We start from the raw sequence: 17,130 nt of genomic DNA on the forward strand, positions 1-17,130 counted from the left end.
AGCCTGTGTTGAAGTTGGACCACTTTCCCAGAGGTGGGAAGTCAGACACTCATCCACAAAACCAAATAAATTACTTGTATGTGAGGGGGAAGACGCTCAGATACATCAGGAGTATCTTCCTGTGGTTTGGCATCTAGCTTTGCAGGCTGTGGGCTTTTTTTTTTTTTTAAAGGATGGTAGTACACCCTGTGAGCAAGCAGGAAATCTGAATCTATAAGCCACAGTCAGCACTCTTTTTTTTTTTTTTGATTTTTTATTTATTTATGGCTGTGCTGGGTCTTCGTTTCTGTGCGAGGGCTTTCTCTAGTTGTGGCAAGCAGGGGCCACTCTTCATCGCGGTGCGCGGGCCTCTCACTATCGCGGCCTCTCTTGTTGCGGAGCACAGGCTCCAGACGCGCAGGCTCAGCAATTGCGGCTCACGGGCCCAGCCGCTCCGCGGCATGTGGGATCTTCCCAGACCAGGGCTCGAACCCGTGTCCCCTGCATTGACAGGCGGACTCTCAACCACTGCACCACCAGGGAAGCCCCGAGGCTGTGGGCTTTTAAGAGCACTTCCTGGCCTCATGAACGGGGGTGCTTGGATTCCTGATAGGAAAGTTATGTGATTAAGATACCTCAAGTAAAACACATGCTTAGAGCTCTTTGCCTATCACCATGAGGAGATGCCAGCTCTGTTCTGAAAGCTGGGAAAAGAAATAGCCAGTGCTGTTTTCCATCAGGCGGAATACAGGCTTATCTGGAAGAGTGTCGCTTTCTGCTTGTAGATGCCACAACTATCTCTTTGCCCACAGAGCCACGGGAGCTTACCTTTGAAACATTAGCTGTTCACCCTCGTAATTACTCCATCCTTTAATTTAATGAAACCCATTAAACCGAAACAATAATTAAAATGAGACATCATCTCTGTAGGAGGTTTGCATATTAAAATCACTGTGCATTTCAATGCAGGCAGATTTTTATTCTTGAACAGTGTTTGAAGCAACATGTAAAAATGATTTATAATGAATAATCATAAACTAGAGAGCTTGGCGGTTGAACATGATGCCTTACTGTTTACTATTGAATTTGAGTAGATGTGGCAAGGTCAAGGCTAGTACAGCATTGAAAATGTCTCTCTTAAGCCTGAGAATTAGGCCTGTGCACAAAAGGGAAGTAATTATAATAAGGTTAGCCCATTGCTCCAAACTTTTCAAACAGGCTAGAGAGTGCACACTCAATATATGGGGCAGTTTAGGGTTTTGGAGGAGCGATGCCCCTTAGATAGGGGAGACCTGGCATTGGAGTGGAGTGGAGAAGTTTAAAGATTCTTCCTTGTGTGGGGATTAGGGAAGTCGTACAGAAATATACAGAAAGAGCTGAAAAGTTGGAGTCAGAAGACACATCTCTACTTGCTGGAGGTAGGATCTTGGGTGAGTCACTTAACTTGTACACACCAGAGATTCCTTATCTTTAAAGGGAAGTTATTAATGCCTACCTAATGGGTTATTATGAATATGAAATGTGGCCATGTGTGAACCCATTGGCAAATGTTAAAGCTCAGACTTCCAGTGTGTAGATTTCTGAGCCACCTTTGCAAAGCGTCTCAGAAATGCTGTCCTAAAGAGAGGCCAGGGAAGGTGAAATACTTCTGGAGCACAAGCTATATGGTAGGCACACTCCATGTATTCATCACTCCTTACTGAGCCCTGCCATGTGGGTGGTATTACCACTGTGTTTACACACGGGGCAACTCAAGGATGAAGGAAGGAAGCTGAGTTACCCAACCTCTCACAGAGGCTACATGGTGGAGCTGGCATTCAAACACCAGTTGGGCTGAGATGGGTGAACAGGGCAGAGAGGCAGTGGTGTGTCGTGGTTGGCAGTACACAGATTTGAGTTTGAAATCCAGTGACGATACTTAGAGAGTTTCTTAGCTCTTTGTATCTCATTTATAAGATGGAGATAGCAATACTGACATCACTGGGCTGCTGTGAGGATTAAATTAGGAAGTATATTTAAAGTCCTTAGCTCAACATCTAGCACACAGCAAAAATTCAAAGATGTTTGGATGTCGGTCGGCTGGCTGGACCTAGATTGGAGTAGCTGGGAGCTCAATAGACTCTGCGCACTTTTTAGTTTAAGAGAAGAGAGAACTGGCCACTCATCATGCCTCCAGCCGTGGCTGGCAACCCCTGCTCACCCGCCCGTTGCCCTCCTGCTGGGCCACAGCCATAATCCGCCACAGCCCCAAAGCTCTCCTGGCAGGGTGGTGGCTGGCATAGCTTGGTACACCCCCATCCTCCAGGACTCAGGGCCTGCCCCAGCTGTGTTCCAGATAAACAATTGGCCTGTTCTTCCTGTGTGGCAGGTACTGTTTTAAGAGATTAACATGTGTGAATCTTTATACTATCTCTGTGAGACAGATGCAGTTTTATTCCCATTTTACAGACGAGGAAGCTGAGGCACAGAGAGGTTGATGAGTCCATGGTCACACAACTAGTAAGTGGTGAAGCTGGAAGATGAGCCAGTCAGGCTCCAGAGTCTGAGCGCTTAACCGCTACCCTGCACTGTCCCTTATCGGGAAGATCAGGTCTCTGAGGGGGAGCTCTCTGGTCCTGCTCCAGGTTATCCCAGCCATGTGCTGCCTCCTGAGCATACTAACTTTTCTTTTGCCTCTGAACTGAACAACGGAACAGTTCCCATTCATTTATGTGTGTGTCTTTATTACTAGATGCTTAGCCCCTGGCAGATAAAAGATGTGTTTTAGTCAGTTTTGTGTCCATAGTGCCTGGTTCAGAAGAGTGCTCAATAAAGGTTTTAAAGGTGAAGAATTAATGAGCTAATGATCGGATGGATGAGTGAGCAGTTCGCAGAGGGCTGGGACCAGGACTGTCCTCATGTCTTTTGTAGGAACCCAGAGAGCATCCCGTGCTGGGAACAATGTCCTTGCCTGTACTTGACAAACTTCTGTGCAACTTCATCCACCATGTGGTGGGCATATCTCTGCGTTCTCAGACTCTTGACCATGAGTGTGGATTAAAATGACACCTGACTTGACTGTCAGTTATGAACAAAATATACCTCAATCCCACCAGCCTGAGCTGTCATGAGCTGAGGGTCTCAGCTCATGAGAAATGCCCCAGCAGGCCATTCTGGGAGCTGGCCAGTCCTCTGCTTTAAGGAGGGGGAGTGTTATTCCACGGGAAGCCAGACCTGGTTGAGCTTGGCTGGAGGGAGAGGAGGGGGGATCTCACTAATTTAAAGAGACACAATTTCATGATTGAAAGCTGGGTGGTTGATGCTTATTTTCTTCTTCTGTAGGATGCCCTATTTGCTTCTCCCCTGTTTCTATAACAAAACTGATTGTTTTTTCCTTACAATAATTCTGGAAATAATAATACAATCTAGAAAATTGAGACATGTGGAAAGGAGAAACATGTCACCCAGATTAGCTCCCAATGCTAACATTTTGATTGAAGGCCATCATATCTTTCTGCTATGCATCACTAAATACATTTTTTATATACTTGATATGACATTGTACACAAAATTGTGTCCCTGTTTGACATTATTGCCTAGGAATTTCCTGTGCTATTCTAATACCTTTGATATTATGTTATCCCACGTAATTTTCCATTGTATACAGTCTAATTTACAGTCATTCCCTGGATAGCTTTTTTGCTATACGATGCAGTCTTCCTTCTCCTCCCTGCCCCAGTTTTAATGAGATATAATTGGCATGTAACATTGTATTAAAGTGTACAGCTTTATAATTTGATACATGTATACTGCAAAATGATTACCTCAGTAAGTTTAGTTAACATCCATCACCTCATATAATTAGAATTTTTTTTCTTGTGATGAGGACTTTTAAGATCTCTTAGCAACTTTTTTTTTTTTAATGTATTTAATTATTTTTGGCTGCGTTGGGTCTTTGTTGCTGTGCGCTGACTTTCTCTAGTTGTGGCGAGCGGGGGCTACTCTTCGTCGCGGTGCGTGGGCTTCTCATTGTGGTGGCTTCTCTTGTTGCGGAGCATGGGCTCAGTAGTAGTGGCTTGCGGGCTCTAGAGCACTGGCTCAGTAGTTGTGGCGCACGGGCTTAGTTGCTCCCGGCATGGGGGATCTTCCCGGACCAGGGATCGAACCCGTATCCCCTGCATTGGCAGGCAGACTCTTAACCACTGTGCCACCAGGGAAGTCCCTTAGCAACTTTCAAGTAGCCAATATGGTATTGTTAACTACGGTCACTATGCTGTACATTACATCCCTAGAACTTATTCATCTTATAACTGCAAGTTTGTAGCTTATACAATGCAGTCTTTTTATTAAAAAAATCTTTATCAGACTTTTTTTGTTGTTGTTGTTCTCCTGTCCTGTGATTCAGATAGAGCTGACATCCATGCTTTACCCCCTCTTTATTATGAGGCATCCAACTGAGATGGGGGTGGAGGGATGAGGGTTAGGGGGGGAGACTTGACCTCTGGTAGGTTATGGTGCCAGTGTAGGGGGACAGCCTGAAGAGAAGGAGTGATCACAGTTTGCTAACTTCTTAGTGACAAGGGGATGCATTGATATTCCTTACCGGTATTTTAAAATATTTATAAGAAGAGCTTAGCTCCTCCACCATGATGATCTAATTAGTAAAATTATGGGGCCACCTGAATCTCTTTTTTGAGTCATATAGTAATTATAAAAATGATTAATACCACGTGTCACAGGGTTCCTTGGGTTTAGTCCCCAAATAGAGGAGTTAGGGATGCTTAGCTGGCTTTATTATCCCTTAGGTGGCTCATTATGTTAATGTACTTTTTCTCAGCAGGTTGGGGTTATAGTTGAGTGTCTTTGGTAAACCTCCTCTGTTGTGTTCCAGGCTTTGGAATCCAGAGATATTATTAATGCATTTTTTGAGGTTCTACCATGTGCCAGGCAGCATGCTGAGTGTGAGTATCTATTGATAAACCATTCCCCGTGGAATGTAGTCCAGTAGGCATGATAGCCATTAATGAAGGGATGACACACAATAAAATGATTAGACACGTAAAGACTTGATATTTACAAGAAGTACAGTGAAGACAACATAGGGAATTCGAGCTGGTCTGGGATGGTCAGGGAAAGCTGGCCTGAAGGAGTAATGATTAAGCTGGTATCCACAGAAGAGAGAAAGAAGAGAGGTCACTGAAGATGAGAATATACCAAGGCGGGAAGGAACATGGCCCTGGGAAGAAGAGGCAGGAGGCTTCTGTGGCTGGAGCGCAGGATGAAGCAGGTGGGAGAGAGGAAAGACAGGTGGATGAAAACGTAAGCAGGAGTGCCAGGCGAATGCTATGGAGTGTCCTGATCAACCCTGCTGGGGCAAGACTCAATTTTATCTCCAGTCATATGTTGTGTGACCTTGGGCAAGCCATAAAACTTCTCTGTGTCTCAGTTTCTTTACCTGTAAAATGGGGGATTGTTATTTAGCTCAGGGGTTGTACAAACAGATTGTTCATAAATATTTCCCGAGTGAATACAGTGTCAGGCGCTGGGTGTATGATGATTTGTCCCTTTTCCACAGGCACCAAGCCCTGAGGTTCTACATATTGGCAAACAGTAGACATAGCACAGTGAAGAGTGTAGCGTATGGAACCTGCCTGCCAGGTTGGAATCTCAGAACCGTGGACTCCTAGCCCAGTGTCTTTTAGAAAAATCATTTAAATTCTGTAAACCTTAGTTTTCTCATATGTAAAGTAGGAAAAATAATAATGGCTACTCCTAAGATTATTGTAATTAGATGATATGCGCAAAGCAGTTAACCCTGCACTTGTCACCATCGTAAGCCATACACGTGTTTGCTTTTTATCATTCAGGCTCCTGGAGCTAACGGAGGTTTAATGGGATATTATTGTGAACTTGTTCATGGAGATAGAAATCCCTTACACATTAAGTGGGAGTCTTTTGGTGTCCCTACTACTTTCTGCTTGTGATTTCTGCTGCTTTGAAAGTGCTTGGATCAGTAACATCCGAAGTTCTCAAAGAAGGGCCCCAGGACCTAACAGTGGGACATGTGCCTCTCTCCACACAGTAGGAATTGCCCTGTGGACAGTTGGCAGTTCTGAAATGGCAAATTTCCTCTCTACTTAGAAATGAAAAGCCAACTGTCATTTCAATTAGCAAGTGTTGCTTTATCTTTCGGGGCCAATCTTAACCACAAGCTTATGTGGGACTCAGGCTAGAAGGATGTGCTATGTCTATATCGAGGTTCTGCCACGTGTCGAGGTTCTTAGTGTACACATGCTGTGATTACGGAGACGTCGCCTGAATTCACCATCAGTCAAGGCTGAGGCAGGCTGCCCTGGTGTGTTTGTTTTGTCCTGTTTCTGGCTGCTGCTGTTTTTGCTCTTTCAACTCACTGATCAGTGGAGAGTTCCCTCCAATGTTAGGTTGAGTAGATGCTTTCCTGCTGGACTTTTAGTGAGAGAGGCTTGCAGAGAAAGAAAAATGCCATGATAATGGAAAACACCTGGGTGTTTACAGCCTCACAGCGATCCTGCAAGGAATGCCCTCTTCTCTCCATTTCTCCCGTCTAGTAAATGCTTATTCATCTTTTTTGACTCAGGCTCAAAGTTACATCCTGTACGATGTCATCCCCAGCCTCCCCGGGTCCCTTCCTTCCTTCCTTCCTTCTTTTATGCATTGCCCTACTCTGTTTTCACCAAGTAACTGTCTTGCTTATGTAGCTGTCCTGGATGCCAGAAACGGTTTTTACCTTTTTGCTGATACCTGGCACAGCGTAAACACAGGTATATGTTTGTTGACATTGAAAATCACCACCCTCCTCACCCTGTAAGTCAGGCAAAATGGAAATGAAGTTTCTTCTACATTAGGCAGAGAAGAGCTTGTGAACAGCATCGTTTAATTTCTCTCCTCCATTCTTCAGCCTCCTCCCTTCACCTAACACGTTTTTACTGATGCTTCCTCATCACATTAGCATTTTTAGTGTTTCTTGAAAATTGACTAGGTAGAGCTATTTCATCCTAGTGGGGAAAGAAAGGAAATAAGGTAAGGAACATGAAGCAAGGTTATGATAAGTGATACAAGGAAATAATTGATCACAATACATATACTATGATAAGTGGTATGAAGGAAGTCACCAAAGTGGCATTTTAGACATTAATGGGGACCCTGTTGGAGGGAGTGACGAGAAGTTGCATTTGCAGTGAGAGCTGGAGGAGAAGGGAGAGGTAGGCAAGAGGCAATCTGTGTGTGACCGTGCAGGCCGTGCGGAAGAGCCTGATTTTATCCTGGGAGCGATGGGAAGCCACTGGAGGCTTTTAGGCAAGAGATGGAAATGATCCTGATTTCTGCTTTAAGAAGGGCACTTGGGCTGCTGCGTGGAGGATGGAGAAGGGAAGGTAACACGGAGACCAGTGAGGATGCAGTTGGAGAGATGATGGCAGCTTGGACAAGAGTTTGAAGAATAGAGCTGGGAAGAAATGGACAGATGCCAGACGTGGGAGCCCTCATGACATGCTCTCGGATTGAATACGGAGGGTGGAGGAAAAGAAAAAATCGAGGACAATTTCTAGTTTTTTGGCCTGAGGACGTGGGTGGTTCCATTTACTAAGACTGGGAACTCCAGGAGATAAGAGAGGGTTGGGGGAGAGAACAAGAGCTCAGTGGGCGAATACAACTTGGTGTTAGATATTCAGATACTGAATATGGAGGTATTCAGAAGGATGCTGCATATATGAGTCTGTTACTTAAGGGAGAGGTTGAGGTTGCAGATATAAGTTTGGGGGTCATTGGCCATCTGGCTTGATGATATTCCCCCAGGGAGAATTGAATGAGAGGTGAGGATACCCATAACTGATCTGATATTCTTAACTCCCCCAGTAGGCATTGCTGATCAATCATGGCCCTCTTTGCATTGGGCCTAAGCTTCAGAATCCTCTAATGAGCTCCCTGGGCAGCCACCAACAATCAGTTGATTCCTAATTGATGGGTAAAGTAGGAAGTAGCAAAAAGGAAAAAAGAGTAAACAACAAAGTTAATCTCAAGAACCAAGTGTTTTTTTCCTGGCACTAAATTCTAGGTGAAATAGATTATGAGGCTCTTTGCCCAGCAGTAGTAATAATAAAAATAACATTAACAAACATTGGCTAATGATCTCTAGTTTACAAAGTGATTTGTTCATACATTTAATTGGTTTTGAATATCATCCTGGAGAGTCTTCGGCTAGGATTCTGTAGAAGGCATAAAAGCATTCCCTAAGTGGCTGTCTCTTATCTCAGCCCTGGACAAAAGCTGACAGCATGCCACTTAGTAGTAAAGTAGTGAAAACCTTTCTTTGGGCAGAAAGGCAAATATCAGTGAGGTAGGTTTTCTGTGGGTACAGTGTCCTTGGAAGAGGACCAACCTTGCTTCCCACTGTCCATAGCCTAGACTTGAACAGCTGGAAGACTGGTGTTCTTTTCTGTGCTGCAAACTTGAAACAGCAATGTATAGAATTATAGGAGATAAAGCTGGGGAGGCCCTGAGAAATCACCTAGTCCAACCCCCTCATTTTGCAGATGAGAAGACTGAGGCCTGAGGTCAAGAATTCAAGGATTTCTTTTTGTTAAAAGCCACTCTCCAGGATGAGGTTCTTCAAGGTCCGAATACAAGTCTGTGATGTTGCTTGGCCCATGCAGCCTTTGCAGTTCTATGTTTTTCTTTTCTTTTTAAAATTTTTTTATACAATTTTTAAAGGTTACTTTCCATTTACAGTTATTACAAAATATCGGCTATAGACTCTGTGTTGTACAATACATCCTTGAGCCCGTCTTACGCCCGATAGCTTGTACCTCCCACTGCCCCACCCCTATGTACTCCCCACTGGTAACCACTAGTTTGTTCTCTGTATCTGTGAGTCTGCTTCTTTTTGGTTATATTCACTAGTTTGTTGTTTCTTTTAGATTCCACATATAAGTGATATCATACAATATTTGTCTTTGTCTGACTTATTTTAATTTAGCATAATGCCCTGCAAGTCCGTCTGTGTTGCTGCAAATGGCAATATTTCATTCTTTTTTATGGCTGAGTAGGATTCCATTGTATGTATATACCACAGCTTCTTTATCCATTCATCTGTTAATGGACACTTAGGTTGTTTCCATATCTTGGCTGTTGTAAATAATGCAGTTCTATGTTTTTCAAAGCTTCCTCGGGCAGTCCTGGAGAAATACCCAAGTAGTTATCATACAGTCAGAGGACGTGGTCAGGGCATGAGAGAAGGCCACCAAACACGTCTTTGGTGTTCATTTGTCATCCTCTGAATAGTTTTCTCTAATTCAGCTCCCTTGGTGCCCACTTTCTGCTGCCAGAAAGTATAGTGTAAAATAGTGATGTAATGCCCAGTTTATCATGACAAGGGTGAGCCTGAAATGAGGGATGTCTCTCATCACGCGGATGTTGCAGAAAGAAAGATTTCTGTCCAGGAGCAGGATTAGCTGACTCCCACACCTCTAGGCCGGCTGAATTGGCCTCAACTTTAATAAACATTTCATGAGGACAGTCATCCACTGCATGTTTACAGAGAAATTCCAGGCACACTGTTGGATCATGAGCATGCCTTGTATTTATGCTTTAAGCAAAAGCAGAGTTGTCTGGCATTATTAGCTCTAGTAAATCTCTTCTGGGTACAAGGCAAGGACAGGTTTCCCTAGATGCATTGTGGAGAGAAAGCAGCTGAGGCCACAGGAAAAGGGAAATCAGAGACTGCTGAGTGGCACTGGATCCTATTAGACTCAGGATTCTCTGAATTTTGGACCCCATTTATCAGACTGCCTCTCACCTTATTTTCAGCAGCTTAATCTGTTTGCAGCAGGCCAAATCGCTCTGTGTCCCATCACAATTCCTGTCAGAAAATCACTGGCTGGCCAATTGTGAACTTGTCAAAGTGACAAGCAGGCACGGTGGCTGAGACGGCATTTCCAGGCTTTGCCTTGAATGCGTGCAGCCGTTTGGAGTGGTGGGTGGCGCCTGAAAATGGAAAACTACTGACAAGAGGGGAAAAGGGAGACTGTACCGTGGATCCTCTGGACAAGGCATTTTTAACTGTGCATCTTTTCTCCTTTTCCTTCTCATATTCCTTCTCCTCTTTTCCCGTCTGTATTTCTTCTTTCCTTCCACTTCTCCTCCTCCACTTCCTCTTCTTTCTCTCTTCTGTTTCTCCTGCTCTTCCTTCTTGACTCCTAGATACAGAAAGAGAGATCCACGCAGCCCCTCATGTGAGTGAGAAATTAATTCAGCTGTTCCGGAATAAGAGTGAATTCACCTTTCTGGCCACTGTACAGCAGAAGCCATCCACTTCAGGAGTGATACTGTCCATTCGAGAATTGGAACACAGGTAAGAAAGAGCTTTCTACTTCTCAAAAATCTACCTAGCATTCATGGGCTATACAAAATGCCTTGGAATTTAGAGGGTGTAGCTCCAGGAAAATGTTCAGCTTGCTGAAGCCTTGTGACTGTTGAACACATTCATGGACTTACTTCGCATTAAGATGTCTTTCTCACCTATTTTCTATCTCCTGATAGACTTTGCTCATATAAAACCACATGCTATCCATCAGATTTAGGCCATCAAGCAAGTTGTATTTACCAACAACCTCCAGTAAGCCTTCATTGTGTTTATTTTATGCAGGAACTGTGCTTCACGCTGGGAATATTAAGGTGAATAATACAGAATTTTTATTCTAAGGATCACATCACACAAGCTAGTAGGGAATATGGACAAATGAATGTCACGAAGAATTGTAGAGGCAGTGCTGGAAACTTGTGTTTAGGGAATAAAGGTAGTAGGCAATTCTGCTAAGCTTTGTAGTAAGCCAAGAAAGGGTTCAGAAAAGATGATGATTGTATAAGGACATCAAGTGAGTAGATACTTGACAGGCTGAATGGGAAGCAGTAAGGAATAGGAAGAACAACATTCAAGGAAGAGGTTGTGATGATTTGGGGAAGGAACAGGTAAGTGGGTAAGTAGATGACACATAAAGTGTGTGGGGCAGGGGCTGAGGTCTTTGAGGCAGGCAGAGATAGGTGGTATTATAGAGGCAGGTGGAAACCAGATCATTCCAAAGCTCTGATGCTGTGTTGAAAAACTTGGACTAAAGTCCCCGTAGATGATGGGAAACTACATAATGGTTTTAAGTTTGAGAAAGATCACTCTATTCGGGAGTTCAAAGTAATGATTATTCGATAATCTAAGACAAGGGTATAAGGTCCTTTCTGGGATATCCTGGTGAGCTGTGGCAAAGCAGAGGGTGAGGGGAAAGATTGTGTCCGCTAACCCCCATTCCCTGAGAGCCCCTCTGTTGGCCCCTGTAAGTGTGCTGGAAGCCTTCTCCCCAGACCAAAGCTCCTGGACAAGCACACAGATCTCTTTCTCAGAGAGACTGGCGGTATTTCAGTCTGCTGTCTGTGTAGTGCCCTGGGGGTGACAGCCTGCTAAGGACTGTCTCTTCGACTGTTACGGTCCCATGGGACCCAGGAGCTGGGCTCCAGAGCCAGGCAATCAAGGGTGTCCCTTGGGTGGCGGCTGTAAAAACCAGGGCACCGGATGGTATAAAAGCTGCCTTCTGGGAGATACTGAGCCTCTGGAGTTTGCAGAGGGAGAACGACAAGATGGCATGGCTGCCAGTCTTCCTTCTGGAGAGTGTTCCAGCAGGTTCCTGGATGTGTGTGTTAGATTAGATGCCTGCCCCTCAGGCCAATGCTTTATTACAGGCAAATGAGCTTCTTTCCCTTGAAGTCTGGGCACCAGAGGCTTCCTCTGATCTGGGCCCCGAGCTGGGTGAGTCCCAGTGTGTGAGCTCTTTTCTCAGGTCATTGCAGCCTGTGGATCTTGTGGACACGAGCCCCTTCGGTTTTTGCAGCTCGACGTTGTGGAGGATTGTCTCTTAGGTGCAGGTGTTAAGAGTTGGGGTGCCTGATGTGGGGTTCAAACTCTTTGCTCCTTAAGGAGAAGCTCTGGGTTTTAAGTTCCCTACTGACTCTGGGTCTCTGAACTGGGGCTGGGGTTTACAGTGAGATTATATCTCACCCTATCCTATGTGCTTCGATGCAGGTTTTTTTTTTCCCCTCATTTGCCCCATGTGCTCAGCCAGGCTTTAGGTGTTTTCCAGAGGAAAATGTTCCATAGGTAGCTGTAGACTTAGTGTGGAGGAGGAGGTGCACTCAGGATCTACCTTTGTCACCACCCTGAACTGGAACCTCCCAGCCAATTTTATTTTTATTTATTTATTTATTTTTGGCCGCGTTGGGTCTTCGTTGCTGCGCGTGGGCTTTCTCTAGTTGCAGTGAGCGGGGGCTACTCTTCGTTGCGGTGCGCGGGCTTCTCCTTGCGGTGGCTTCTCTTGTTGCGGAGCATGGGCTCTAGGTGCACGGGCTTCAGTAGTCGTGGCACGTGGGCTCAGTAGTTGCGGCACGCAGGTTCAGTAGTTGTGGCGCAGGGGCTTAGTTGTTCTGTGATGTGTGGGATCTTCCTGTGTTCCTTCATTGGAAGGCAGATTCTTAACCACTGCACCACCAGGGGAGTCTCCCAGCCAATTTTAATTGAATACCAATTTTATATTAATCCATTGAAAATACTTATGAAGCACCTACTCTGTTCTAAGTGCTATGCCAGTTTTTGTGGGGAAGCGAAAGAAACAAAATCTAACAGAGTTTGGCAATGTGGGAAGCAAGGCAAGATCACATAAAAAACTAAAGAATAAAAAAGAGCTATTAATAGAGAAGTAATAGACTGGAGTTACTAGGCAGTGTGTAGCTAACTTCAAAATTATGTGGCTCCCCAAATTTACCCCTGTACTCCTCCCTCCTCCCCCAGGGGTAGACAGCAGTGGTAGAACACTGGCCCCCCCAAGCCCACAGAACAGTCACTGCCTAAGCAGAGGGTGGCGACTGGGGAAAGACAAGTGGGCCCTGGGCACCAGGAGCAACCAAGCCAGTGGCTGAGAACTGGTCCCAGGGAGGTGGTAGGTGGTGGGAGGGAGCTGCACATGAATGGAGGCTCCAAGGGCCCAGTGCATGCTCCACTGTCCCATCGGACTTCACTGACAAAACACAAAGTCAAAGGTAAAATTACTGACAATTTCAAGATGATGACTGCAGAGCATTAAACCCCAAGTGTGCGTCCCTCCTGAGGGCAGGATCCTGTGCAAATGCACTGGTCACATGCCCATGAAGCCAGCCCTACCTTGACCTTGCAGCAGACACGGTGGTGCTCTCCCCTGACCCCCTAAGATCTCTTGTGTAGGTTCTGTGTGCCCTTCACCTGGCTTCTATGGGCTTTGCTTCTGAAGGTTGGCACCTTCCAACTTGCCTCAGAGCACTGACCCTCAGCCTCCATAGCCCCTTCACCCTACTATACTGAGAGCGGAAGTGTCTAGGAGTTCACTTCCTCCCCAGGCAGCCTGGAGTCAATGATTGACTCATGAGTGTGGCAGTATGGAAGCCTAGTTCCCTGGCCTTTGATGCCCGGAGGCCAGTCAGGCTCTGAGGCTTCATTCATCCCCCAGAGCAACCAGGGATTAGGCTGAGGCTGGGACTTCCTACCCTCCCTCCCTACCTCTCCTGGGAGCACTTCCTTAGGAAATCACTTGCTCTCAAATTCTTGTCAGGGTCACTACTGAGGAACCAGAGTTCAGATAAACCTTCCTTTTACTACTTTTTGATATATCAACCTAGATAGGTAAACTGAGGCAAAAATGATATAAATGTGTTAAGTTCACTGATTTCAGTACATTAAATTGGTGGTTAAGGAAGACCACATAGAGGGGAGACTCCTGAACAGGTAGCCTTCTGCAGGCAAGGGAAAGAGAACGGTATAGAAGCAGGGAGAACAGTGTGGGCAGTCACACAGGGAAGAAATTAAGGAAATGCAATTTTTTTTTTTTGGTTGTGGGGAGAGGTGCGGAGAACAGACCATTGGCTGGAGCAGAGGATCTTTTCATTTACGTTTTCAACAGAGGTGAGGATCAACAGTTCTGTCTCTTTCCAGTGGTTAAGTTTGGCCTCAGCCTCAAAGGGATGTGATGGACCCTGATCCTTCTGTGGGGATGCATCAGCGCAGTGAGCTGGTTGTCTCTGGGTCACCCTTGCAAAAGCGAGCTGGCATATGTGTTGGTGAGCAGGTATGGGTTAGGGTCCACATGTTCTGTAGGCTGGGAGAAAGCACAGGTTCTTATTGCCCAAGGGTGGAGATGTCAAGTCAGTCTCAGCTTCATAGACATAGGAAGGTCACGTCCTTGCCCCATTGGCTTTGTGGCGTTGGGTGTGAGGGCCTCCTCAGTATGAGGGCCATACAAATGTCCAAGAATAGAGTGTGGGGCATCTTCAAATGCTTCTCAGTGGAAGCAGAGAACTTTCCAAAGCAGGTGAGAAGTGAGTGGAATGGCAACCGATATAGTAGAGCACTGGCTTCAGAGTCAGACATGATAGAGGCTGGAGTTTTGACTTCTAGCTTTGCAGTACCTGCTGTTTAATATTTTGGAACCTCAATATCCTTATCTGTAAATGGGAATAATAATCTGCTTTGCAGGACGGCCGTGAGGATGAAAAAAGATAGTGCATGTTAAGTGCACAGCTCTTAACAAATATGTATTTCTTCTCCTTGTCTAATCCTAAGTCTTGAAACTCTGTTTTATGGGTTTCTCTTTTGCAATCTAAAAAAATCCATATCTTACTTTAAGAAACGTTTTGAAAAGCCTTTTGTGTTGCCAGGAGAGTCATCTGAGGCCACCTTCTCTTACTTTCCTGGCAGGATTCTAATAGAACTTGAGGATCATTGAATGGAAATCATCTGACCATTTTTCATTGTAATAGGAAAACCTCAGGTCTTGACTCAAACAAAATAGATATAAAGAAGTAGAAAATAAGTTCCCCTCCACTTCTGAATTCTATGGTACCTTCCTCCATGTTTGTTTAGTCTAATCAAGGCAAGGTATAAAGGATTAACTCTGAATCTGTAATGCACTTGGCTGTGGGTACTAAAGATCTGGTTCCATGCTTAAGGAGATTAACATCTAGTTAAGGAGGCTCTCAGCATGCAAGAAATAGAGGGGAATATATATTTAGGAATTAGGCTTTTTATAATACAAAAGATGTTCCCATCTGTAATATGTGAGAATCTTTAGTCATTTTCAGATTTCTTTTTGTTTTCCAGGGTAACAGTGTCTAGAGAAGCAAATTGCCTTGTAGACATTTGGCATGCACATTTGACCAGGTATAGAAGATGATCGGGCTCTTCTTTATTCAGTAGCAGAGGATCCAGGGATTTGATAGACTGGATTGATAAACTGGAATCTATTAAGGATCTGATAGACTGTTGACTGGGAAGTCAGACACCCAGTTTTTTCTTTTGATTCTCTCCTGTGTGATCCTCATTGCACCTCTCACGATCAAGGTGAATTAAATATGCATTTGCTACAAATAGGATATGATGGGCACTATTAGATTCCTAGCTGATTTTTTTTTTGTTTTCACATTTGGTTTTTTTAGTGTATTTGGATTTGTGCATTTATCAACATAATCAATTTTACAAGTTTTCATTACCTCTCGAAGAAATCCCACACCTCTTAGCTATCACTCCCCAATCTCCCCATGGGTCCCCCAGCCTTAGGCAATCACTAATCTACTTTCTGTCTCTGTGGATTTGCCTAAATGGAATCATACAAGGTGGCCCTTTGTAGCTGGCTTCTTTTATTTAGAATGTTTTCAAAGTTCTTTCGTGTTGGTAGTATATGCCAGTAGTTCATTTCTTCTTTCTTTTTTTTTGGCCACACGTTGTGGCTTGTGGGATCTTAGTTGCCCGACCAGGGACTGAACCTGCGCCTTTGGCAGTGAGAGTGCAGAGTCCTAACTGCTGGACTGCCAGGGAATTCCCCAATTGCAGAATAATATTACATTGTTTGGACATACCACCTTTTATTTATCCATTCATCAATTGATGGGACACTGGAGTTGTTTCCACTTTTCGGCTATTATGAATAATGCTGCTATAAGCTTTCTTGTACAAATTTTTCGTGTGGACATATATTTTTATTCTCTTGGGTATTTAACTAGGAGTTGACTTGCTGAATCAAGTGATCACTATGTTTAACTGTTTGTGGAATTGTCAGACTGTTTTTTTCAAACTGCCTGCACCGTTTTACATTCCCACCAGCAGTGTATGAGGGTTCCAAATTCTCTCCATCCTTGTTAAAAGCTAGTTATTATCTTTCTTTCTGATTATAGCCATCCTAGTAGGTGTGAAGTGATATTGCACTGTGCGTTTGATTTAGATTTTCCTGATGGCAAATAATGTTGAGTATCTTTTCATGTGTTTATTGGCTGCTATATATCCTCTTTGGAAAAATGTTTATTCAGATCATTTGTCCATTTTTAATTGGGTTGTGTGTCTTTATGATTTGGTAATATTTATTTTATAGATACAAATCCCTTATCAGATGTGATTTACAGAATTTTTCCCCCCATTCTGTAGATTCTATCACTTTCTTCATGGTGTTCTTTGAGGCACAAAAGTTGTTAAATTTGATGTCCAGTTTTTCTTTTATTTCCTAATCCTGAGACTGAAGATTTATTCCATATGATTTCTTTAAAAAGTTTTATAGGTTTAGTTCTTATATTTAGATCTTTGATATATTTTGAGTCAATTTTTTTAATATGGTGTGAGATAGGGGTCCGACTTCATTTTTTTGCATGTGGATAGCCAGTTGTCCCAGCACTATTTGTTGAAGACCAATGAATTTTCTTGGTACCCTTGTTGAAGATCAGTTGACCATAAATGTGAAGATTTATTTCTGGACTCTCAAATTCTATTCCACTGATATATTTGTTTATTCTTATGCCAGTACTGTTTTGATTATTTGGCTTTGTGGTAAGTTTTGAAATTGATAAGTGTGAGCCCTCCAACTTTGTTTCTTGTTTTTTAAGATTGTTTTCGCTATTTCAGTCCTCTTGAATTTCCATATGAGTATTACGACCAGCTTTTCAATTTCTGCAAAGATGTCAGCTGTACTTTCAAAGGGATTGCATTGAATCTGTAGATCATTGTGGGGAGTATTGCCATCTGAACAATATTAAATCATATGATCCGTAGACATGAAATGTCTTTCCATTTATTTAGGTCTTCTT

At 43.9% G+C, this 17,130-nt stretch overlaps 1 protein-coding gene across 3 annotated transcripts in view; it reads left to right on the forward strand.

Annotated features, from left to right (window-relative positions):
- NELL1 (neural EGFL like 1) overlaps positions 1-17,130 on the forward strand; it is an 863,771-nt gene that overhangs the window by 68,274 nt on the left and 778,367 nt on the right. For all 3 annotated transcript variants that reach the window (XM_061203146.1, XM_061203147.1, XM_061203148.1), the window contains exon 3: positions 10,195-10,345. In XM_061203146.1, the coding sequence (XP_061059129.1) occupies positions 10,195-10,345 (151 nt within the window). The remainder of the gene's footprint in view (positions 1-10,194; positions 10,346-17,130) is intronic.

This window comes from Eubalaena glacialis, chromosome 10 (assembly GCF_028564815.1).
Source record: "Eubalaena glacialis isolate mEubGla1 chromosome 10, mEubGla1.1.hap2.+ XY, whole genome shotgun sequence".
NCBI classification, from domain to species: Eukaryota; Metazoa; Chordata; class Mammalia; order Artiodactyla; family Balaenidae; genus Eubalaena; species Eubalaena glacialis.